General features: G+C 33.6%; 1 protein-coding gene across 8 annotated transcripts in view; it reads left to right on the top strand.

The window, feature by feature from the left end:
- Arb2a (ARB2 cotranscriptional regulator A) overlaps nucleotides 1-26616 on the top strand; it is a 460304-nt gene that overhangs the window by 380918 nt on the left and 52770 nt on the right. Inside the window, exon 12 of one of the 8 annotated variants that reach the window (XM_076857013.2) lies at nucleotides 10866-10938. The exons of the other annotated variants lie outside the window; for them this stretch is intronic. Within the exon in view, the coding sequence (XP_076713128.1) occupies nucleotides 10866-10927 (62 nt within the window). The 3' untranslated portion in view covers nucleotides 10928-10938. Of the gene's footprint in view, nucleotides 1-10865; nucleotides 10939-26616 lie in introns of those variants that run through there. 8 annotated transcript variants of the gene reach the window in all.

The following is a 26616-nucleotide window of genomic DNA, read 5'->3' on the forward strand; positions in this document are numbered from 1 at the left end:
ATAGAATTTATGAGGAGATCAAAGTCCCTGCATATTTGCAAGTTACCCTTGGCTTTCCCTAAAGGACTGCATGGGAATGGATAGAGTAAAAATTAAATAAGTAGCTGATAATTAGATAATTTTAATTTTTAATTTCCATTTTTATTTAAATAATTGTTGCCTTTTTTATGCCAATGAAATGTCTCAAGTAAAAAACAGAATTTATTACAATTTTAACATGGTAGAAAGTAGAACAAATAAATGGAGAAAAAGTCCAAACAAAGGATTAATAATGTAATAATGAAACTCTCAAACTTGAAAATATCCACAAATTTTTTTCTTTTATTAGTGAATTATAGTTGGGTTCATTTTGACAAAACCATGCATGCATGGGGTTTGATTTACTCCATTTCAATTTCTGGTGTCCTCCTCCTTTCCCTCCCTGTTCCCTTTCCCTGTTCTCCTTCCTGTACTGGTCTTGTTTCACTCATTTATTTACCTGCTTTTGAATTATGCTTTATAGAGATACACAGAGGAAGAATTTACTATGGTATTTATTTATACATGCACATGGTGTGATTTTGCTAAATTTGTTCTACATTTCCTCCTCTTTCCTGTCCCTGCTCCCTCCCTCTAAAATCTCCTTCTTCCTGCTCCATTAATCTTCCCTATATCTTTATGGTATCCAATCCCCCTCTTTTTTTCTCCTCATTTTTCTCTATCTTCTGCATATGCGAGAAAACATTTGATCCTTGATTTTCTTTTTATTTCACTTAGCATGTTCCATCCATTTACTCACAAATGCCATAATTTCATTCTTTATGGCTGAGTAACACTCCATGGTGTATATATACCACATTTTCTTTATTCATTCATCAAGTGATGGACATCTGGGCTGTTGTGAATTGATGTCGCTGTATAACTATAGCATGCTGATTTGAATTCTTTTGGATAAATACCAAGGAGTGGCATAGCTGAGTCATATGGTGGTTCCATTTCTAGTTTGAGGAATCTCCATACTGCTTTCCAGAGCAGTTTCACTAACTTACAGTCCCACCAACAATATATGTGTGTACCTTTTTCCCACATCCTCCAGCATTTATTATGATTTGTATTCTTGATATTTGCCATTCTGACTAGAGTGAAAGGAAATCTCAGTGTACTTTTGATCTGCATTTCCCTTTATATCCATGAACTTTGACTATATATATATATGTGTGTGTGTGTGTGTTGTGTGTGTGTGTGTATGAGAAATATGAGCACAAATCCCCTTTGATATTTATATTTGAGAGTGCAGAGAAGTTAAAGGAAAACATTAAGAAGGAAATCTTATAAGCACTGGACTGAAAGTTAAGAGATAAGTTCTACTCCCACTCCACCCTTACCCAACCCAAGTTAGTTCACTTATTTAAAAATATATATTTATTGAGTCTTCTTATATTTCATGCACTATTTCTAGATGCTAGAGATTTGACAGTGAAAGGGATAAGTAAAATTCCTGTTGCATAGAGCTTAAATTTTAGAAGAAAAAATAGGTATTAAATAGGTAGAAAATTAAATGATACATGTTCTTGATAGTGGCATTAGGATAAAAATAAAGTGGGCTACGTTCCTGATGTGGTCCAGTGGTATGTTTTAGATAGGGTGGTCAAGAAAAGCCTCAATAAGGAGCCCATTGGGTTGGCATTGCACACTTTGAGGTCTCAGTCTCTTCCTAAATAAGAGTGTTGCTAGGTGATCACTGAACAGCTGCAAAATTCCACGATTTTTTTAAAGGGATCTATCTTTGGGTAAGATGACCTTTTGTATGTGTAAGTTATAGTCTTTGTTGTCAGTTGATCTCAAAATGTAATAAGATCTCCATTGATTCCCAAGGTAAATTCCATTTTAGGTAATTTGACTTAAGAATAAAACTCCATCCCAAAGGTTACATAATAGTAAAAAGAGGATTAAAGTTCTCTATTCCTGCCACTCTCAGTCTGAAAATTCCACCTCAATATGCAATATAATGAGAAATAGAATTGAAATATCAGAGCAAGTCAAAGTACATTAAAGATGTGTAAGCTATGATGGACTAAAATATTTACAAATAAGAAATTGGATAAGTATATCCCACTGCACTCATTTATGACAGGCAAGTAAGCCATGTGATATGCTTTAAGCCAGTAAAATAGCAAAATCACTCCCTAAAAAATCTATAATTTTAATCAAAAGTTTGTTTCAGTCATTGAAATTCTTTTATTGCTGCTTACAAACATTAAAGTCAATCAAAACATCAGTAGCTTTGCAAGATCAATATTTTTAATATGTTTGCATTGCAGTGCTGCAGATTTTTGGCTAATGGATCGCACCCATATTGATTTCCATGGGAAATGTTAGTCTGATACTGAAATAATTAAAAAAACAGGGATTATTGGTTTGGAATTTTGAAGGAGATAGAAGTATAAAAATTGGTTATTGACTAAATTGCTTGGGGTGGGTGAACCTTGGGCACTTGCAATAAACTTGTAGCACTCAGTCATTACTGAATACTACCTCAGTCCCTTAAACTGAAAATCAGTCAATAACCTATTATAACAATGCAAATTATGTTGAAATAACATACTAGGCATGTAAGAATCACATTTTATCAAAATAGATATGCATAAGTATATGTGTGAGCATGTTGAAAGTGTCTGCTGAAATGTAGTGACTGATTTTGACTTTGAGATTCATGCTGAAGATAGTTCAAGTAGCATTTTTAAAGAGATAAACTGCTTCAAAATAGCAGTAAAAAGAAGCATACAATTATTCTATGAACAATAATGAAAGTGCAAGCACTACAGCATGTCAAATGACAGATTCTGTTATTTTGATTCAGAGGAAAATTACAATTGTTACTCTGTTCTCAAAGCATAGAAATAATGTATGCAAGCATTAGATCAGATACAAACACTTTCTTCACAATATGAATCTAGTGCATATTACATTGCTCTTGTTTTTCAGCCTTTGCTTATTAGGAGAGCCATATTTTCATCTAGAAAGTTTACTCTCTCTGTTTTCATTTGGTTACCATTATAAATTTATGAATTCTTTATCTATCAGAGGCAATCTAGTGTTTTGGAGAGAGGTTTTAATATAAGTTCTGTGCAGGCTAATAACACTTAAAAAGTAGCAGTCACATATTTTGTTATTATTTTTATTTACTGAATTTTAAAAATTATGTGTTATTTACATAATATAGAAATGTTTATTTGCTTTGAGGGGAATTGGGAATTAAGTTATAAAATGAAACTAAATATTTGAAACCACATCTTGCATTTTTGGTGCCATCTCTATAAGCCTGGTCAATATTTTTCTTTCATAATAAGTCAAGTTCTCTTTAAAAATAGAAAATTGATCATGATTTCTTCTATTGCATGAGAAGATAAAACTCTAATGAAAGCACTGGCAGACCTTATCAATTTCATATTCATCTTAGATCTCCATTTTTATCAAATTTCCTTCATTCTATTATGACTTGTTTTTTATCTTTATAACTAGCATTAACCTAAATTAAGTTGATAAAAACCGCTTTCCTATTGTGTTTGAAATTTATACCTGAATCTAACTTTTCTTCAACATTCTGTTTCTTCCCAGTCATTTAAGCTGTTAGGATATTCAGGTTTGATGGATCCAGCCTTTGGAATGATTTATGAGACAGAAATTTGCACTATTACCTAATGTTAGGTACAGTATTCCTGAAAACTAAGTTGTACAGTAGCTGTATACATATAAGCTGCATATTTATATACATACATATGTATATGTAATTTTTCTGCTTAATCTTTCAGTGGCTTTCAGCTGTGGATATTATTAGAAAAGTATCCATGGTCTTTAAAATGATTGGATTCTAATTCCCTAGCCTGCTATTTCCACATTTTCATGTACGACTGCTCTTCCTATTGTTTATGTCTTTCTAAGAATCCCAACTGGAATTTGTGTCACTTATCATTGTCAAGAAGCATTATTTGCTCAACAGATTGAGCTTGTGCAATTCCTATTTAGAATTTCCAGTTGTCTAACTAGTCAAGGAGTTGGGCACGGTGAAAATAGGAAATCATCAACTCTTAGATATCCAGCAGAGCAAATAGGTAGTTCTGCAAAGCTCCATAGCCCACACCCCCGTATGCCTTTGCTCTCATCTCATTGAGATTTTTTTCATCTTGGTCACTAGTGCTATTTCTACTCAGGATGGTTACCATCTGACAACTTCCTGGTAACTTGTAAGTTGGCCCAGAACTTTTCCCGAGTCTTTATTAGGAGACTCAGCAAAAATTAATCTTACTTCTGTCTATGAAGGCACTCTCTGAGAGTAGGACTGAGGTTCCAGAGGAGGGCAGATTTTATAAATTCATTTATGGACACTGGACATTTGGCAAAATCTGTTGTACTCAAGTGACAGCACTCAAACCAACAGGGAAGAAGTTCTTCGTTTATTGAAAATGTCAAAACAGAGAAGAGATTTTTAAAAATGAGAAAGAAAATTCCAAAGAGATGTTCGTAGTGCAATCTTTTATTAATAGTTAGTGAATACGAATGTCAAAAGTTCATACCACAGTATGAACAAGATGGTTGGATTTTAATTTTTAGATAAAAATAGGCTTTCTATATTCGGTATCATGCTGATAAAAAAAAATCTCCTTCTGGAATCACACTATTCACATTGTCTATACCAAGCCTTATCTTTAAGCAGCTGGAAAATACCTAGAGATCTTTATTTATTAACAAATTATTGCATATGAATACAACTTAGGGAGTATATGTAAGACAAAGCTCAGGTTCTGGAGCCATATTGCTCAAGTTCATATCCTTTCTCTGCCATTTCCTATCTCTATGACTTTAGACAAGTTGCCTGTCAGGAGCAAAAACAAAAAAAGATTAATTTCTAGTAGTTTTCTCTGTGAAATCCTAGTTCGTGCAATCTAAGAGAGCTCTGATATCCTTTTCCCCCATGGCACCCTACCATAGTATCTGTTACTGTGCAGTATCTATTTACTTGTGTCTTCTGCCTCCATTAAACTAAAAATTCATGAGGACAAAAACTATGTCTATCTTATTGTTACTATTACTTCAATCCTTAGCACATGTTTTGTACTCATTAACTATTTTGGGGATGAATGTTAAATGGAATATAATAAAAGAGCCATTCAAATATTATTCATCTATAGAATTTTTTTATTCTGTTACTTTCCTAGTGTAAGCAGAAGCTAACGTTAAAGAAGGATTGGTTTATATATATATAATTTTAGTTGTTGATGGACACAATATCTTTATTTTATTTATTTACTTTTATGTGGTGCTGAGTATCAAACCCAGTGTCTCATGCATACAAGGTAGGTGCTCTGTCACTGAGCTATAATCCCAGCCCAAGGATTGATTTCTACCTCTTTGCACTGGCCTCTGCCTAGAATATTCCACAGACTTACCTCTTATTTCCTTCAGGTCTTAATTCAAATGTCATCATCTCGTTTAGTCCTATCCTGAATACCTTATTTAAAATTGCATCTTCAAGCCTGGTGTGGTGGAGCACACATGTAATCACAGCTACCTGAGAGACTAAGACAGGAAGGTCACAAGTTCAAAGCCAGCCTAGGCAATTTAGTAAGACCCTGTCTCAAAATAAAATTTTAAAAGGACTTGGGGTGTAGCTCAGGAGTAGAGTATTTGCTTAGAATGTGAACAGCCCTGGGTTCAATCCCCAGCACTGCAATCATTCCATCCATCAATCATATCTCTGTCCCTACTCTGTTCTGTTGTATGTATGACAGTCTAGCCTTCTATGTATTTTAATTGTATTTATGGTATATTGTTGGCCTCTCCTGCTCCCAACTGGAATGTTGTAGTTTTGCTCACTGATACAGCTTAAGTCCTGGTCCAAAGTGGCAGGTTCCTTAAAAATATCTGTTGAATTAATAAAGTCAATGTTTTAGGGTCACCAGTTTGGAAATAACTACAAAAAAAAACCACTGCTAAGGGATAGATGATGCAGAAATAGAAATAAAGAAACTTAGGCTCTTTCTTGAAATCAATCATATGGTTTTTATTGTATTGAAAGGTGTACTTTCATATAATAATTTGTCTGAGATTATGTCTTTAAAACTTATGTGCAGTCCTAATTTTAGAGGTATTTTTTAAATGGCCAAACCCTAAAATGAACTATTTCTTAAATATGTAAATATGAACTTTTCAGAGCATGGATGCAGAATTCTGCAAGGTTTTAATTAAAAATAATTAAAATATCTACAATAAAACATTTAATTCTACTGAGTAGGGGTTTTTATTTCAATTTTATTTTTACTTTTACATGTTGTAGCAGAAAATGTTACATTGTACTAGTATCAGCAGGGAAAAGTGGTATGCTGAAGTGGTGAGACATAATGTTGATAACATTATTTTGTTACATTTTTTTCATTAATATTAAACTATCATTTGGGTGTTTAATTGGTGAGATCACCTAACACAAAATTGAACAACATGAATATCAGTAGAAAAGGTACAGAAGTAGGAAGTAGTACATGTATTTTATATTTTTTTTCCTACCAGTATTTATGTATATGTATTTTCCTACCATTTCCCTATACTAGCCACTTAAGATGTAAGTTATCTAGAATGAGTAACATATAGAATCCACAACACCCCCATCAATGCAGTAGTATAATAATTCAAGGAAAAAGTAATGAGGATTACAAGAGAACTATTGAGATAAGTAATTGAGAAATTTGGAAGAAGGTGTGATTCTTTCTAATCATAAGATCCAACAAGACCTTAAGTGATTGAGAAGGGGAGATCTATTAAACAGATTCTTGAAAGATGGGTAGGTGTGGAAAATTCATAGAAAGGAAGAAAAATATTTCAACTACAATTGTCACCATGTACAAAGACTTGAAAGTATAGGATACATGATATAATAACATAGTAGACAAATCATGAGTTTGAACAGAGAAAGAAAAAATAAAAGTTATAAGTGTGAATGAGATACAAAGAATATAGGCCATCAACAGGACTCCTAAAGCTCAAGAAATAGTACCAAAGATTAATAAATGAGATAGCCTCAAATTAAAAAGCTTCTGCACAGCAAAGGAAACAAGAACATGAAGAGAGAGCTGACAAAATGCAAGAAACTCTTTTCCAGCTACTCTTCCAATAGAGAATTAATATCCATAATATATAAAGAACTCAAAAAAACTTAATACCAAGAAATAATAATGATAATAATAAAATAAATAAATGGGCAAATGAATTAAACAGATATTTCTCCAAAGAAGAAATTCAAATGGCCAACAAATATATGAAAAAATTTTCAAAATCTTTAGCAATTAGAGAAATGCAAGTCAAAACTACACTGAGATTTCCTCTCACTCCAGTTGCAATGAGAATCATCAAGAATACAAATGATAATAAATTCTGGTGAGGTTTGGTAAAAGGAACATTTATATACACTGTTGGGGGATTGTAAATTAGTACAACCACTATTGAAATTAGTATGGAAGTTCCTCAGAATACTAGAAATGGAACCACCAGGTGACCTATCTATTCCATCCTTGGTATTTAACCCAAAGAATTGAATTCCGAATACTATAGTGATACATGGTATATGCATACCCATGTTTATAGCAGCACAGTTCACAATAAGCAAGTTACAGAACTGGTCATCAACATATGCATAGATTTTAAAAATGTGATACACACACACACACACACACACACACACACACAGTAGAGTTTTATTCAGCCATAAAGAAGACCAAAATTATGTCATTTTCAAGAAAAAGGAAGGAGCTTGAGAGCATCATGTAAAGCAAAATAAGCCAGACTCAGAAAGGCAAGGGTCATACGTTTTCTCTCATATGTGGAAGCTAGAGAGAAAAAAAAGTTAAATAGGTAATCTCATGAAAATAGAGAGGAGATGGGAGTTGGGGAGGGAAGAGAATGATACAAGAGGTGCTGGGTTATGAAACTGATCGAATTATGTGAATGTACAAATGTGAAACAATGAGTCCCACTATTATGTATAATTATATACCAATGAAACTTAAAAATAAGGCTAAACAGTTTTAACTTTGTATTTTAGACTCAAGGATCAAAAAGTTTGTGAGGGAGGAAATGAACTATCTGAAAATTGATCTAGCAGCAATGAATAAAATATATTGAGGAGGGAAGGCTGAAGAGAGGGAAAATGCAGCTAAAAGATTATTATTATAATCCCTGCCATAGGTAAGTAGGCCTGGATGCTGGCAATAAGAGTAAAAGGGAAGAGAGAAAATAGAACCCAAAGACATACAGACATAGAATTCGTAGGACTTGGCCATAAGAATCAGCTTAAGTTTTTTCTTCAATTAGGACTGTCATATTTTTAGTGGGATCACTAAAATAATTGATATTTGTATGATTAGTACAAAGAATGAAGGGGATTTCAGTGGAGGCTCAAGAAAGATTTTGTGCAAGGTGCATGCCTGGAAGTCAAGACATTGCAGTGGTATGTTTTAAAACACTGGGCATTGTAAAGGTTGATTGAGAAAAAGACCTAGTAATTAAGACTTAAGATTAATCTCTTTGCATTCAAACTTTATATTCTTTTAAGGTACTTAAAGATTCAGTTAACCTTGATTACTGAGATTATTAAACCTTCAGGATGCTTTACTCTGGTTTTGTAAAGCAAAGGCATCCCAGAGCCATTGTGGGAATGAGGTGACATAGATTAAGAGATTGTTAAGTGGAAAATGGAAATAGTCTGTTTTGGATGGGGAATGAATGGGGTAGATGTAAGAGTAGATCTTAACAATTTGTTCTCATTGCAATTACTACTCTCCATCTATATCTACTTGCTAAAAACTGCTTCCAATTGCAATCTGTATTACTACAAAGTATCACTCTGGTATATTTGCACTTATTCTTTGACTCCATGTTCCATTCTGATTTTCCCTTTCTTAAGAGGGTAATGACAGTCTATTTGTTGTTTACACAGTAGTTTTGTGTAGGTCCCCTCACCCCAGGAAATGAGTGCATATGATCTCACATATGAACTAAAAAAAAAAAAAAATACAGCTTTTAAAAGTTGAGAACAGAATGATGGTCACAAGAGGCTGGAAGGTCCAGGAAGGAGGTCACTGGTCAATGAAAGGAAAACATTGGTCAACAGATAAAAAGTAAGTTTCTATCTAAGGAGATAGGAAAAATAAATGCTGGTGTTCTATGCATCGCAAGGTAACTGTTTTTCAAAATAGCTAAAAGAGAATTTTAAGTGTCCTCACCACAAAGAAGTTATTAAACTTTGAGACTGATTTGATCATTCTCCAGTGTATACATGTGTCAAAACATCACATTTTACCACCTAAATACATATAATAATTATTTGCCAATTAAAAATAAAATGAAACTTAAAAATAATGATCTCAGCAATGCAGGAGGCTGAAGCAGGAGGATCCCAAATTCAAAGTGAGCCTGAGTAAGTTAGAGAAACCCTGCCTCAAAATAAAAAAATATAAAATTTTTAAAAGGGCTGGCGAGGGCTTGGGTTGTGGCTCAGTAGAAGAGCACTTGCCCAGCAAGTATTAGGCACTGAGATTGATTCTCAGCACCACATATAAATAAATAAAATAAAGGTCTATCAACAACTAAAAATAAATGAATGAATAAATAATTTTTTTAAAAGGCTATGAATTTGTTCTTTTTTATTGCTGAGTATTATTCCATTGTGTATAAATGGTACCTTTTTTTAATCCATTCATCCACTGAAGGATATCTAGGTTGGCTCCACAGTTTAGCTATTGTGACTTGTGCTGCTGTAAACATTGATGTGGCTGTGTCCCTGTAGAATGCTGTTTTTAGGTCCTTTGGGTATAGTTCAAGAAGAGGAAGAGCTGGATGGCGTAATAGAAGATTATGCTAAGTGAAGTTAGCCAATCCCAAAAAAACAAATGCAGAATGTTTTCTCTGATATAAGGGGAGTGACTCAAAGTGGGATAGGGAAGGAGAGCATGGGAGGAAGATTATTTCTAGAAAGGGAAGAGGGGTTGGAAAGGGAGGGGAGAGGGGATTGGCAAGGATGGGGGAATGTGATGGTCATCATTATACAAAATATATGTATGAAGATTTGAAGTTGGTGTCAACATACCTTGTGTACAGAGATATGAAAAACTGTGGTATATATGTGTATTAAGAATTGTAATGCAAAAGAAAGAGTACATGTATAATGGCATAATTTGGGCGTGAACATACTTTATATACAGAGTTATGAAAAATTGTACTGTAAATGGGTAATAATGAGTGTAAGGCATTCCACTATTGTCATGTATACTAAAAATAAATAAATAGATAAATAAAAAGGAAAAATAAAAAAAGACTATGGATGTAGTTCAATGGTAGAGCACAAATGTATTCAATCCCTAGAATGCATAAATAAATAAATAAATTTTCTGTCTACTGGAAAATTGCTAAGAGAATAGATTTTAAATGTTCTCATCACCAAAAAAAATAAGTATATGATAGGTTAATTAGATTGATTTAATCATTCTGTAATATAAACCTATTCCTAAACATGGGCGGGGGGGGGAGAAAATAACTATGGAGAGGGAAGAACAAAGATCTTTAAGCAACTAGAAGTAAAAAAGAGTTTCAGTTTATTTAAGATTAAATAGACTTGAATGGCTATAAATTATGTAAATAGCTACTAAGAATGTGAAAATGCAGTGAAAAAGTAAATTGTAGGATGGAGATGCCTTTGAAAGCAGGATTTAATCAGCTAAATTTGGGGAAGAAATTATCTTTAGGAAGAGGGAGGATGAGTTTAATGCTTTTAGGCCTTCATATTTGATGATGACAAGTGAAAGAATTTCATTCTGAAGAAATTTTGTTTTGCTTTGAAGTTGGAGACCAGGTCATATACTCAAGAAAAGGGAAAGACTACAATCTAAGGTTTGAAAACTAAAGAATGCAAGGTAGGCTTAGTTTTGTAAATGAAAGTATCTAACTTTTTCTATTAAAAATGGTTATTTTAAAGAAAATCAAATAATTTAAGAAATTAAAACACCTAATTATCCCATCTCTGAAAAATAACCCATTTCTGTTAAAAGAGTACACAAGCTTCCAGGTTTTTATGAGCAATGTAAGTATGTATTAAACACAAATGGGATCATATATATATTTACATATTTTATATATATTTATATTTGTTATATGTGTTTATAAATACATATATTTCTATCACTTATTTTTCCTCTATTTTTTCTAATTGTAAAAAATATAATGTAGTTATTAATGTTTATATTACTTAATGTAGCTTGTATATTTTATCATGTCAATTGTGTGTAGGTAGATACAACTTTATTCTTTTTAGCACATTGTATGTAATTGATTAATTGTATCATAATTTACTTTATTGATCTTCTATTGAAAGTTATTTATTTTCTTCCATTTAAGCTAATATTAACAGTATTAAAGTAAATATCTCTATGCATTTTTTCCAGTATTTCTGTGAAATAAACTTCAAAAATGAAATTTCTAAGTTAAAGGATAGATACATATTTAGTTTGGAAACATAGCTCATTGCTTTGTCAAACAGTTTACATGTATGCACTGTTATTAATTATTTTAATCTTTGCTCTTCTTCAAAAAAACTCAATTACATTGGTGTTTATTTGGTAAGCAGAGAGGTTGGTTATATTTTTACATAATTATTGGCTATTTACACTTATCTTGTAAATTACCTAATCTTTATTTTTCTATTGAATCTTTGTCATTTTATTATTGATATCTAGGAGTTCTTTGTAAATAATGGGTAATAATTCTTACTGTATATAGTATATTTTTGCCCAGTTTGCCATTTATTTCATTTTGATTATCAAGGGAGTATTTTTTTGATACAGAAGTTTTAAATTTTTATACAGCCAAAATATAGATTTTTTTTAATACTTTCTGCTCTTCTTGTTATGCCTTAAGTCCCACCCTCCACTCATTCACTTTCTTTTAGAATCTTTATGATTTTTTTACTTTTAAATCATAATGCTGGCAAATTGTTTAGGGTTTCATAGTACAGTGGTTGAGCAGTGTCAAGGGTCAAGCTGTGGTGGACACTGATTTTTTCATAGGGGTGATCAGTTTATTAGCTACAAAGAAGCCAGTCAAAATGGGTTCATGTGAGATTTTCTAGGCAAGTGCCTTAAGTAGACAATGGAGCACAGCTGATTAGGAAACAATAAAATGTTGGACCATGAACTGCAAGCAGTTAGGAAGGGAAGTGAAAACATAAAAGGACCATGAAGAACTTTCTCCTTCAAAAAAGTAAATGAAGTGAGATGAAATCTCAGAGTAGTTTTTATTTGCATTTCTCGTGTTATAGAGATGTTGATCATTTTTTCATATTTTTGTTGATTAATTGTATATCCTCTTCTGAGAAGTGTCTGTTCAGTTCCTTGGCCCATTTATTGATTGGGTTATTTGGTTTTTGGCATTAAGATTTTTGAGTTCTTTATATATTTTAGAGAACCGTGCTCTAGCTGATGTGTGTGTCATAAAAATTTGTTCCCAATTTGTAGGCTCTTTATTCACCTCACTGATTGTTTCTTTTGCCGAAAAGAAGCTTTTTAGTTTGAGTCCATCCCATTTATTGATTTTTTTGTCATTTAATTTTTAATAAACAAAATCTCATTGCTCACAATGTTGATTAGTGATAAATTTGAATTATTTTATTAGTATTTTAATTAAAATTTATAGCTACCATAATCCACATATTATGAAAGTTATGGAGCTATTACTCTTATTTACCTATTAATAATCACATAATAACTATCAGTTTTATATGTACTTTTTTTAGATTTTTTAATTTTTTTATTTGTATATGACAGCAGAATGCATTACAATGCATTACAATTACTAATTGCTAGTGATGATGAACATTTTTTCATATATCTGTTGATTGATTCTGTATCCTCTTTTGAGAAGTGTCTGTTCAGTCCTTGGCCCATTTATTGATTGGGTTATTTGTTTTTTTGTGGGATTTGTTTTTTTGTTGTTGTTGTTTTTTGTTTTCTTGTACTTAGCTGAGTTCTTTATAAACCCTAGAGATATGTGCTCTATCTGATGTGTGAGGGGTGAAGATTTTCTCCCAAGATGTAGGCTCTCTATTCACTTCACTGGTTGTTTCTTTTGCTGAGAAGAAACTTTTTAGTTTGAGTCTATCCCATTTATTGATTCTTGATTTTAATTCTTGCTCCACAGGAGTCTTATTAAGGAACTTGAGGCCTAATCCCACATGATGGAGATTTGGGCCTAATTTTTCTTCTAATAGACACTGTGTCTCTGGTTTAATTCCTAGATCCTTGGTCCACTTTGAGTTGAGTTTTGTGCATGGTGAGAGATAGGGGTTTAATTTCTCTAGCAGTTAGAGAAATGCAAATCAAAACTACTCTAAGATTTCATCTCACTCCAGTCAGAATGGCAGCCATTAAGAACACAAACAACAGTAAGTGTTGGCAAGGATGTGGGGGGAAAGGCACATTCATACATTGCTGGTGGGACTTCAAATTGGTACAGCCAATATGGAAAGCAATATGAAGAATCCTTGGAAAACTGGGAATGGAACCACCATTTGACCCAGCTATCCCTCTCCTCTGTCTATACACAAAGGACTTAAAAACAGCATACTACAAGGACACACTCACATCAATGTTTATAGCAGCACAATTATGTGGAACCAACCTAGATGCCCTTCAGTAGATGAATGGATAAAGAAAATGTGGTATATATAAATACAATGAAATATTATTCAGCATTAAAAGAATAAAATCATGGCATTTGCAGATAAATGGATGAAGCTGTAGAAGATAATGCTAAATGAAATTAGCCAATCCCAAAAAAACAAATGCCAAATGATTTATCTGATTTAAGGATGCTAATCCATGATATCCATGATATGCTGTGGGGCGGGGGGGTGGCAAACGAGGAAATGGGAGGATTAAATGAACTCTAGCTAGAGCAAAGGGGAAAAGGGAAGGGAGAAAAGCAAAAAGGAGAGAAGAATCTAGAAGGAAGTAGGTTTTTTTCTTTTAATTACTTCTTTTGGGGTTTTAGAAGTGTGAATAGTGGGTTAGTTCTCTTTCTTCCCTTCATAAAGATAGGAAAGTTGGTGGAATGCGATGCTCATCATTATCCTAAGTACATGTAAGAAGACACATGTCTACTTACATGTGTAAGTGACTCTACTTTGAGTACAACCAGAGATATGAAAAATTGTGCTCTGTATGTGTAAAATGATTTGTAATACATTCTGTTGTCATATATAACAAATCAATTTTAAAAAGAAAGTAAATGGGCTGAAAGCCCTGATTTTTTTTTTTTTTTAATGGTAAGAAAAGGAGAATAGTTAATTGAATGGTTAAATAGGAGGTTGTAGTCAAGTTTGGGAAAAGGCTGAATTTGTTATTTCAGAGGAGTGCCTCAGGCCTGGGGATATAGTTCAGTTGGCAGAGTGCTTGTCTCACATGTACAAGGCGCTGGATTCAATCCCCATCACCACAAAAAAAAAAAAAAAGAGAGAGAGAGAGAGAGGGGGAAAAAAGGGATTTCTCCAGTGTTCACAGTAAAAACATCAAGAATGAGTCGCTGGGGCTGTAGCTCAGTGGCAGAGAACTTGCCTAGAATGTGTGAGGCACTGGTTTCGATCCTTAGCCATCCATACACAACTATAAAAAAAAAAAAAAAATGAGTGGTTGGAGTAGAAGAAAAGTCATCAAGGATTATAGAGGTCAGATTGTTGATTACGTTATTCATGTAAATATTAAAGACTCTAAGGATTGTTGTCCAGCTTGAGTAGAGAGGAAGATGCTTTGAATATCTGGATCTTCTTTCCATATTAATGTTTAGAATTTCAGCAACCTTGGCCCTGGATAAAATTGACCCAGCTTCAGTGTGAGCTTGTTTCTGGAATCCCCAGGAGGATTGGAAATAGATCTGAAAAACAATTAGAGCACCATATGCAAACTTTGAAAGGTAGAAAGAGATAAAAAAAAAAAAAAAAGGAGAGAAGAATCTAGAAGGAAGCAGGTTTTTTTTAATTACTTCTTTCTGGAATTTAAAAGAATGAATAATGGGTTAGTTCTCTTTCTTCTCTTCATGACACACCTGCACATTCAGATTCCTGAACCACACCACCAAGAGATCTCAAGCAATAAATCCTGGGTGAGAAATTGCAGTCCTTTTTTTAAGTGCATTTGTGGGAGATGGCATGAAAAAAGATGAGGATTTGTGAATATTTTTTAAGTTTTTAAAATTATATTTTCAATCTGGAAAATACAGTCTATGGCCATATCACCCTGAACATGTCTGATCTCACCAATGTGGAAAATACAATATAAACAGAAAATAATTGTACTCAAGACTGTAAACAAGTAAATGGAGGAATTTATGATTATTATCTGAGTCTTCTTCACTCAGTTAAAATAATTATTCATCTTGCTTAAAAAAACTTAATGTTTTGCTGCTAAAGTTTATATTCATTTTATAAATTTAGAAAAATAAAATAAGCCTTCCTGTCACAAGGCTACTCTATAATCTGATAGACTCTTTCCAGAGTGAAGCTCAAAACAAATTAGAAAGCTTAGAAGTACTATTTTAATATATGACATTTCTGATGAGAAATATTACAAATATAAGATCTAAAATGATTTAAGTCAATGACAAAAAAGTTCCAAAGCCACATGACCTGAATATACTTTTGTTGCCCACTCAAAAGGAAATAGTTTGCAGAAATATAACTTACTTGCTGTTTATACAGGTTTGACCACAAGTTGTTTTTGTCATTTCTGTGTGGTGCTAGAGATGGAAATCAGGTCCTTCTGCAGGCTAGGCAAGTGCTCTACCACTGTAACCCATCTATCCACTGCCATTTTAAGTAATAATCCTTTACACTTCATACTTTAATGGATAGCAGTATTGCAAGAAATATAAATGCTGCAAACTGATTTAAGATAATGTAGTTAAGTAGTATGATCATTCTATCATTGACCCATTTTTTAATCTATGTTAACCTGTTTAATTTTTACTTATGTGACATGGTTGCTAACTAGGAAATTGTACTACCAGAAATTTTTAAAAATTAAAGAACACCTATTCTCTAAGGAACTATGTGACTGGATCACTAAAAAAACAGATTCAAATAAGAACAGTTTAATCATAATAAATTTGAGCTATGTTTTTTTTTAATTGCTATTTGTCTGAATTCTGTCAAAATATTTGTTGAAAACAGTGAAACATTTGTGTATGCAGGTATAGCTGCACTTCATGGATTCTTCATTTAAGAAACTCTTATTGAGCATATGCAATATGCTTGGAACAGGAGATAAGTGGTGAACAGGACAAATGAAAAGGAAGATAATAATGATTATGCTAATGGTGATAATAGCATATAACACAAACTGAATATTCCCATTGTGCCAGGCATTTATTTATGTGGATTAATCTTCATGGTAACCTTATGAGACAGATTATATTACTATTCTGCTTTGCTGGTGAGAAAACAGATTTAGAGAGTTAGGAAATAGTGCAGCCACAATTCAAACACTGCAAATATGGTTTCAGAGCCAGATTTCTAACTAATAAATTGTCAAATACATTTATTTTCCCCCATGAAGCATATATTCTAGCAATCACTTATTTAACAAATACTTAATGAGTATCTAATATGTGTCAGGCACAGTCCTAACACCTGATTTTCAGTGATAAAGAGAAGAATAGAGTCATGGCTTATAACTTCCAGAGCCTCTAAGAAACAAAGAAAGTGTATCATATTAACACAAATACTAAACATATTTAAATTTATCAATAGGATTGCTAAACAATTGAGTGTCATATGTGAAAATATTTGTATATTTGGGCAATGTTTTTAAAATTTAAAAGGAGTTTATTTATTTAATCTATGGTTCAAAATGTATATCTTAAAAAAACTTTTATCCTAATTAAAATTTATTGAAGATGCATTTTTTCAGGTGCTAGAAGGGAAATTATATAAAAAATGAGACTCTTTGTGAGATGGGAGGGAGTTCACTAAGTTCTTGTGTTATCTAAAGTTAAATTTTATCTCAGTTTCATAACTAATATTGCAATGACAATATTACAGTGTAGCAAACTGTTTTTTCAATGGACAAGATCAAATGGATTGTGGAGAATATTTTTAAAGTAACATTATGTCAAATTTATTTATTTTTATCAAATTTATTTATTAATTACAACCCCTTAAAATGTTTGTTACTGGATCACCCTTCTTCTTATTTAAAATGTCTCCATTAGAATAGAAATCTTCAACTCAACTATTTCTTTATGTATAATAGGCTGAAGTCATTTAAGATAGTTTAAATGACCTGGCATGGTAGCATACACCTGTAATTCCAGTGATTTAGGAGACTAAGGCAAAAGAAATAAAAAATTCAAGGCCAGCCTCAGCAACTTAGCAAGCCGCTGACTCAAAATAAAAAGGACTCAGATAGTGTAGCTTTATGTTCAATCCAAAGTATCAAAACAAATTGTTTAAATGGGGAAGAAAACATCAAAGAGTAGAGGTTTAATACTTAATAAATATTTCAATATATTAACATTTAGGGTATGGCAAAAATTGAAATTAAAAACTCTTGTCTAACAAGTTATCATTTGACATTTGGAAAATTTGGTTAATATTTTTGTAAACCACTCTTGTGTTTAGTTTATAAATGAACATATAGACCTTGTTTTAGATCTTTCTCTTTTCTTCTGATTTTTACTTGTCACTATTAATCTTACCACTATCACCATTTGGCAGCATGCCAAATGGTGATAGTGGTAAGATTAATAAAAGCAACGTATTAGGTAGATTGTCTGTCAAGTGTGTGTGTAGGGTGAGTTGCTGGGGACCATTAAGAAACTATTATAGGAATCTGGAGCTAGTGTCTCCCCAACCTTACTACTTGCGATGTAACTCTCAAAACTACAGATAATAATGAAAGTTTCTCTGTGAGGTTTTTTTTTGGGGGGGGGGATGGGCGGGAATAAAAGGAAACATTGGTCGAGGCGCAGTGGCACACACCTGTAATCCCAGTGGCTTGGGATACTGAGACAGGAGAATTGCAAGATCAAAGCCAGCCTTAGCCACTTTGAGGGCACTAAGCAACTCAGTGAGATCCTGTCTGTAAAAAAACAATTTAGGGCTGGGGATGTGGCTCAGTGGTCTAATGCCCCTGAATTCAATCCCTGGTACCAGGAAAAAAAAGAAAAAAAAGGAAACATTGGGTATTAAATCTTTTTCTTGGATTAACAATGCACATTAACATATTAAAGGCCTATATCAAAGAAACTCATGAGCGACCCGCCGGCATGGTAGTCACGACACCCCGATTGGAGTAGGGGCAGAGCAGAGCCGCTGCCCATGCCCAGAACAGGCCCAGTGACCCGCCAGCATGGTAGTCACGTCACCCCAGTTGGAGTAGCGGCAGAGGAGAGCCGCCGTCCGCACCCGGAACAGGCCCAGCGACCTGCTGGCGTGGTAGACACGTCACCCCAATTGGAGTAAGGGCAGAGCAGAGCCGCTGCCCGTGCCTGCAAGGTAGGCAGACCTGCGACCGACCGGCAGAACAGGCCCAGCGGCCGGTCAGCGTGGTAGACAGATCACCCCAATTGGAGGAGGAGCACAGCCGCCACCCGCCCCTGCGAGGGAGACTTTTCAACTATACAAGAGCAATATAAATATATAGGGGGAAAATTCAATAACACAACAATTTCACCAAGCAGAAAGAAACGCGAGCAGTATGAAAAGACAAGGAAAGAAAGGACCACAAGCAATGCAGGTCAACTCAACTTTAGAAGAGGTAATATCTGCAGCAGATGGAATGTCAGATAAAGAATTCAGGATATGCATGCTTCAGATGATCTGGAGTCTCAAGGAAGACATTAGACAGCAAAATCAGACAATGAAAGATCACATCGACAATGAATTACATAAACAAATCCAAGAAGCAAAAGATCAACTATACAGGGAGATAGAGGTTATAAAAAACAAACAAACAGAAATCCTAAAAATGCAGGAAGCAAAAAACCAACTTAAAAACTCAATTGAGAATACTACCAGCAGAGTAGAACACTTAGAAGACAGAACATCAGACAATGAAGACAAAGTATTTCAACTTGAAAAGAACATAGACAGCTCAGCAAGACTGTTAAGAAACCATGAGCAGAACATCCAAGAAATATGTGATAACATAAAGAGACCAAATTTAAGAGTCATTGGGATACAGGAAGGTATAGAAATCTAAACCAAAGGAATGAGCAATCTATTCAATGAAATAACACAAGAAAACTTCCCAGACTTGAAGAATGAGACAGAATCCCAAATCCTAGAAGCCTACAGGACGCCGAATGTGCAAAATCATAAGAGATCCACACCTAGACACATTATAATGAAGATGCCCAATATACAGAATAAGGAGAGAATTTAAAAAGCTACAAGAGAAAGGAAGCAGATTACTTTTAGGGATAAACCAATCAGGATAACAGCTGATCTTTCAACACAGACTCTGAAAGCTAGAAGATCCAGGAATAACATATTTCAAACACTGAAAGAAAATGGGTTCCAACCAAGAATTGTGTATCCAGCGAAATTAAGCTTCAGGATGGAAGATGAAAAAAACTTTCAACGATAAACAAAAGTTAAAAGAATTTGCAGCTAGAAAACCATCTCTTCAAAACATCCTCGGAAAATATTACAGGAAGAGGAAATGGAAAATTTCAATGAAAACCAACAGCGGGAGGTAGTACAGTAAAGGGGGGGGGATAATCAAAGAGGAAAACAAACCATGTTTAGTAACATAAATAAACAAATATGGCTGGAAGAACAACCCATATCTCAATAATAACCCTAAATGTTAATGGCTTAAACTCACCAATTAAGAGACAGGCTAGTAGAATGGATCACAAAACAAGACCCAACAATATGCTGCCTTCAGGAGATGCATTTGATAGGAAAAGACATACATAGACTGAAGGTGAAAGATTGGGAAAAATCATATCACTCATTTGGACTTCGGAAACAAGCAGGAGTGTCCATACTCATATCAAATAAAATAGATTTCAAGCCAAAGTTAATCAAAAGGGATGAAGAGGGACACTACATACTTCTCAAGGGAACCATACACCAACAAGACATAACAATCATAAATATATATGCCCCAAACAATGGTGCAGCTATGTTCATCAGACAAACTCTTCTCAAGTTCAAGAGTCTAATAGACCACCATACAATAATCATGGGAGACTTCAACACACCTCTCTCACCACTGGACAGATCTTCCAAACAAAAGTTGAATAAGGAAACTATAGAACTCAATAACACAATTAACAACCTAGACTTAATTGACATATATAGAATATACCACTCAGCATCAGGCAGTTACACTTTTTTCTCAGCAGCACATGGATCCTTCTCAAAAATAGATCATATATTATGTCACAGGGCAACTCTTAGACAATATAAAGGAGTAGAGATAATACCATGCATGTTATCTGATCATAATGGAATGAAACTGAAAATCAACGATAAAAGAAGTAAGGAAAAATCATGCATCACTTGGAGAATGAACAATAGGTTACTGAATGATCAATGAGTTATAGAAGACATCAGGAGGAAATTTAAAAATTCTTAGAGATAAATGAAAACACAGACACAACATATCGGAATCTATGGGACACATTGAAAGCAGTTCTAAGAGGAAAATTCATTGCTTGGAGTTCATTCCTTAAAAAAAGAAAAAACCAACAAATAAATGATCTAATACTTCATCTCAAAATCCTAGAAAAAGAAGAGCAAAACAACAGCAAAAGAAGTAGAAGGCAAGAAATAATTAAAATCAGAGCTGAAATTAATGAAATCGAAACAAAAGAAACAATTGAAAAAATTGACAAAACTAAAAGTTGGTTCTTTAAAAAAATTTTAAAAATTGACAGACCCTTAGCCATGCTAACGAAGAGAAGAAGAGAGAGAACTCAAATTACTAGCATACGGGATAAAAAAGGCAATATCACAACAGACACTTCAGAAATACAGAAGAAAATTAGAAATTATTTTGAATCCTTATACTCCAATAAAATAGAAGATAGTGAAGGCGTCGATAAATTTCTTAAGTCATACAGATTGAGTCAGGAGGATATAGACAACATAAACAGACCAATATCAATTGAGGAAATAGAAGAAACCATCAAAAGACTACCAACGAAGAAAAGCCCAGGACCGGATGGGTATACAGCAGAGTTTTACAAAACCTTTAAAGAGGAACTAATACCAATACTTTTCAAGCTATTTCAGGAAATAGAAAAAGAGGGAGAACTTCCAAATTCATTCTACAAGGCCAACATCACCCTGATTCCTAAACCAGACAAAGATACTTCAAAGAAAGAAAACTACATACCAATATCTCTAATGAACCTAGATGCAAAAATCCTCAATAAAATTCTGGCGAATTGGATACAAAAACATATCAAAAAAAATGTGCACCATGATCAGGTAGGATGCATCCCTGGGATGCAAGGCTGGTTCAATATACAGAAATCAATAAATGTTATTCACCACATCAATAGGCTTAAAAATAAGAACCATATGATCATCTCGATAGATGCAGAAAAAGCATTCGACAAAGTACAGCATCCCTTTATGTTCAAAACTCTAGAAAAACTAGGGATAACAGGAACATACCTCAATATTGTAAAAGCAATCTATGCTAAGCCTCAGGCTAGCATATCAACGACAAATCCTCTGAAATGGAAATGAGGACAACCACTCCATTCACAATATCCTCAAAAAAAATAAAATAATTGGGAATCAACCTAACAAAAGAGGTGAAAGACTTATACGATGAAAACTACAGAACCCTAAAGACAGAAATAGAAGAAGATCTTAGAAGATGGAAAAATATACCCTGTTCATGGATAGGCAGAACTAACATCATCAAAATGGCGATATTACCAAAAGTTCTCTATAGGTTTAATGCAATGCCAATCAAAATCCCAACGGCATATCTTGTAGAAATAGATAAAGCAATCATGAAATTCATATGGAAAAATAAAAGACCCAGAATAGCAAAAGCAATTCTAAGCAGGAAGTGTGAATCAGGCAGTATAGTGATATCACATTTCAAACTATATTACAGAGCAATAGTAACAAAAACAGCATGGTACTGGTACCAAAACAGGTGGGTGGACCAATGGTACAGAGTAGAGGACACAGAAACCAATCCACAAAACTACAACTATCTTATATTTGATAAAGGGGCTAAAAGCATGCAATGGAGGAAGGATAGCATCTTCAACAAATGGTGCTGGGAAAACTGGAAATCCATATGCAACAAAATGAAACTGAATCCCTTTCTCTCGCCATGCACAAAAGTTAACTCAAAAATGGATCAAGGAGCTTGATATCAAATCAGAGACACGGCATCTGATAAAAGAAAAAGTTGGCTATGATCTACATACTGTGGGGTCGGGGTCCAAATTCCTCAATAGGACACCCATAGCACAAGAGTTAATAACTAGAATCAACAAATGGGACTTACTTAAACTAAAAAGTTTTTTCTCAGCAAGAGAAACAATAAGAGAGGTAAATAGGGAGCCTACATCCTGGGAACAAATCTTTACTCCTCACACTTCAGACAGAGCCCTAATATCCAGAGTATACAAAGAACTCAAAAAATTAGACAATAAGATAACAAATAACCCAATCAACAAATGGGCCAAGGACCTGAACAGACACTTCTCAGAGGAGGACATACAATCAATCAACAAGTACATGAAAAAATGCTCACCATCTCTAGCAGTCAGAGAAATGCAAATCAAAGCCACCCTAAGATACCATCTCACTCCAGTAAGATTGGCAGCCATTAGGAAGTCAAACAACAACAAGTGCTGGCGAGGATGTGGGGAAAAGGGTACACTTGTTCATTGCTGGTGGGACTGCAAATTGGTGCGGCCAATTTGGAAAGCGGTATGGAGATTTCTTGGAAAGCTGGGAATGGAACCACCATTTGACCCAGCTATTCCCCTTCTCGATCTATTCCCTAAAGACCTAAAAAGAGCATACTACAGGGACACTGCTACATCGATGTTCATAGCAGCACAATTCACAATAACAAGACTGTGGAACCAACCTAGATGCCCTTCAATAGACGAATGGATAAAAAAACAATGTGGCATTTATACACAATGGAGTATTACTCTGCATTAAAAAATGACAAAATCATAGAATTTGCAGGGAAATGGATGGCATTAGAGCAGATTATGCTAAGTGAAGATAGCCAATCCCTTAAAAACAAATGCCAAATGTCTTCTTTGATATAAGGAGAGTAACTAAGAACAGAGTAGGGAGGAAGAGCATGAGAAGAAGATTAACATTAAACAGGGATGAGAGGTGGGAGGGAAAGGGAGAGAGAAGGGAAATTGCATGGAAATGGAAGGAGACCCTCAGGGGTATACAAAATTACATACAAGAGGAAGTGAGGGGAAAGGGAAAAAAAATACAAGGGGGAGAAATGAATTACAGTAGAGGGGGTAGAGAGAGAAGGGGGGAGGGGGGATAGTAGAGGATAGGAAAGGCAGCAGAATACAACAGACACTAGTATGGCAATATGTAAATCAATGGATGTGATTCTGCAATCTGTATACGGGGTAAAAATGGGAGTTCATAACTCACTTGAATCAAAGTGTGAAATATGATATATCAAGAACTATGTAATGTTTTGAACAACCAACAATAAAAATTTTAAAAAAAAGAAACTCATAATTTCACAAAAGTATTTGCATATAAAAAAGATAGCATTTCACACCTTTTCACAAACACTTTCCTGTGTTCCTCAGAAACCACTGGAAATTTTGGTCCTATCATTTACCTAATTATTTATAAATCTACTTAAGAAATAATAAGAATAAAGGAAAAAATTAAATACAGATTTTTTTTCTGAAGGAAACAAATATCATTTAGTCTAAACCCTGTCTTTAATCCTGATAATCAGAACTGAATATTACCTTTGACTTTCTAGTCAAATTAAGTAGTGCTTTTAATATTTGTTTACCTATTCTCTCTTGCTTGCTAAATCACAAAATACCTAAGAATAAAATTAAGTCCTGTTTTACCATCTTTATCATCTCTACATCTATTTTACGCAGGAGGTAAAAAATATTTGTTGAATTGAAAGTAATAACAAAACTAAAGAGTTTGTTACTTGTTTATGGACACACAAGCAAGGTAGTAGGATAAATGCAAATAAATGAATTATAAGAATTTGTATAAGATTTTAGCTATAGAAGTGGTAAAGAAAATTGAAAACAAGAAACTTAGTATATTTTAGACATAACTCTAGCAGTATGATCTTGATAAAGTTACTTAACCTCTCTTGGACTGAATTTCCTCATCTAAATTCAAGCTCCAAAATATCAGAGATCCCTATTTTTTATTATTATACATAATCAAGTAGTAACTAAATATGATTCCTTTTATATTGAAAATATATTCTTATGAGAGGCCACATTTAAATACATCAGAGTTTTAAGTATTTACTTCTTTATATCTGTACTTATATAATATTCCTGAACTTCACAACTTTTTCTGTTTTCTTATTTCCCTCTTCCTTCCAGGACTATAAAAAATGATGGAAGCTTAAAAACATACCAGTGTGTATACTTATGTAATATTAGGGCTGAAATTTTTGAATCCTAAAATATGAAAGCTCCAGTTGTCAGAAGATCATAAAGTCTTTACTTTTAAGGACTGTTAAAAATCACCTTCTGTGAGATCTCAGCTTTGGGATTTTTCTGACATTTCAAGACTTAAATTTGAAAGTGTAGAATCTCTATAAATACAACGTTACCACAAGCCCAAAAAAGTCAAGAAATGCAAAAGGTTAGATTCTTACTAACTCTTCTCCCACATTATGCTCTAAATTGAGTTTTGTATCTTAAATACGTAATCAGAAATACTTGATATGAAATGCAGTTTAAATTATGACATATTAAGCTTTTCTCTTTGAATTGTGAAGAATAAAATTGTGTATGTAAATCATGCAATATCACATTTTTTGCATGTGCCCTTAAGGCTTTTTTATGTTTTCTTCACATAGTCCCCTCATTTACAACTTTTATCTTGCTGTGGACTAACCATATGGGAAATCCACTATTTTAAACTTAAGCTATTTTTGTGGTGTTACTGCATAAGAAAATGCCTTTAGAGTAGAAAAATCATATATTTTTTAACCAGATTATATAAATAAAAATTAATTTTTTTCTAACAGTCATTTCATGATTCAATTCAGAATGTATAATTTTTAATTTATAAATATTTTGAAGTCTCCATTGCCATGGCTAAGTGAAAATGGAAGATAATAAAGGAGAAGTGCATGAGACCTGGCCATTTTCAATGTGTTGAAGATTTAAAATCATGTGTAATTTACATGAGACATATAAATGAAAGGATAGACTTCACTAGGCTTTTTTTTTTTTTTGCTTTAAAAATAGGCTATTTCTTTCCTGCAGCAGCATCTCACATCTCATACATATGTGCATATTTAGTTTTCTATGTAGCTTTCAGTCCCAAAAACACTAATTATAATTTTAAATTATCAATAAGATATAGGCTTAAAGTACAGTAGATGTTGAATTTCATTTCTCTTATAGATTCCCTATCTAAAGAAAGCAACTTCTTTAAGCCTTTATTTTCATTTTTTAAAAATTCTAATGAACTCTATAGCCACTTATATTTCATCCTTCAAAAGTTAAAAACATGGGGGTGGGGCTTGGGCTCAATGATAGTGCACTTGCCTGGCCTGTATGGGGAACTGGGTTCGATTCTTAGCACTGCATATAAATAATAAAATAAAGGTCAATCAACAACTAATTTTTTTTAAATTAAAAACACTCTTCAAATTTGTACTGTACTAATAAGTATGTACCTTTTATGTCTAAGAAAAATGTTGCTGTGGTAATTCATCAGTGGATCAGGGAACAAGTAAAAAACCAACATGTGGCCTTGATTCACATTGTACCACCTGAAAGCATTTGTCTGAAGCCCCTGTTGGTAGTACTTTCAGAAAGTTTTGCCAATGATTTGTTTGTATCCCTGATACTGTCATTTAACAAAAAGCCTTGGTCACACTGCATTTAGTTATTTTTTTTCTTAACTTTTAAATACTGTCCCACATGATTATGATTGCCCCAACAAAAGTTTAGAAGATAATAGTTCCTTAAGATTTTGGCTATCGCTCTCATGTATTTCTACTCTGATTTTTATATATTTTTCTTCTAACAAAAGGTTAACTGAATTTTATAATTCCATCATCTTTTGTATTTGATACAACACAGACAATCACGTTGAAACTTCTCAGGAACTAAAATGTGATTTCTATAGCAGGTCCAGCCTTGGGAACCATATAAAAATGTTAACAGTCCTCTGTAGAATAGAGCATTGTTTGGGGGTTGGTACCATGTAAGGTGGTATCAGTCAGCTTTTCAAAGAATGTGCTGCTCTTTTTTGCATAATGGGATTATTCTGAGAATGGCTATCTTGGCCCAAGATATTACTACCCTCGTAAAACACATTTGGGTCCTTTAAGCATTTTCAGTATG

This window comes from Callospermophilus lateralis, chromosome 5 (assembly GCF_048772815.1).
Source record: "Callospermophilus lateralis isolate mCalLat2 chromosome 5, mCalLat2.hap1, whole genome shotgun sequence".
NCBI lineage: Eukaryota > Metazoa > Chordata > Mammalia > Rodentia > Sciuridae > Callospermophilus > Callospermophilus lateralis.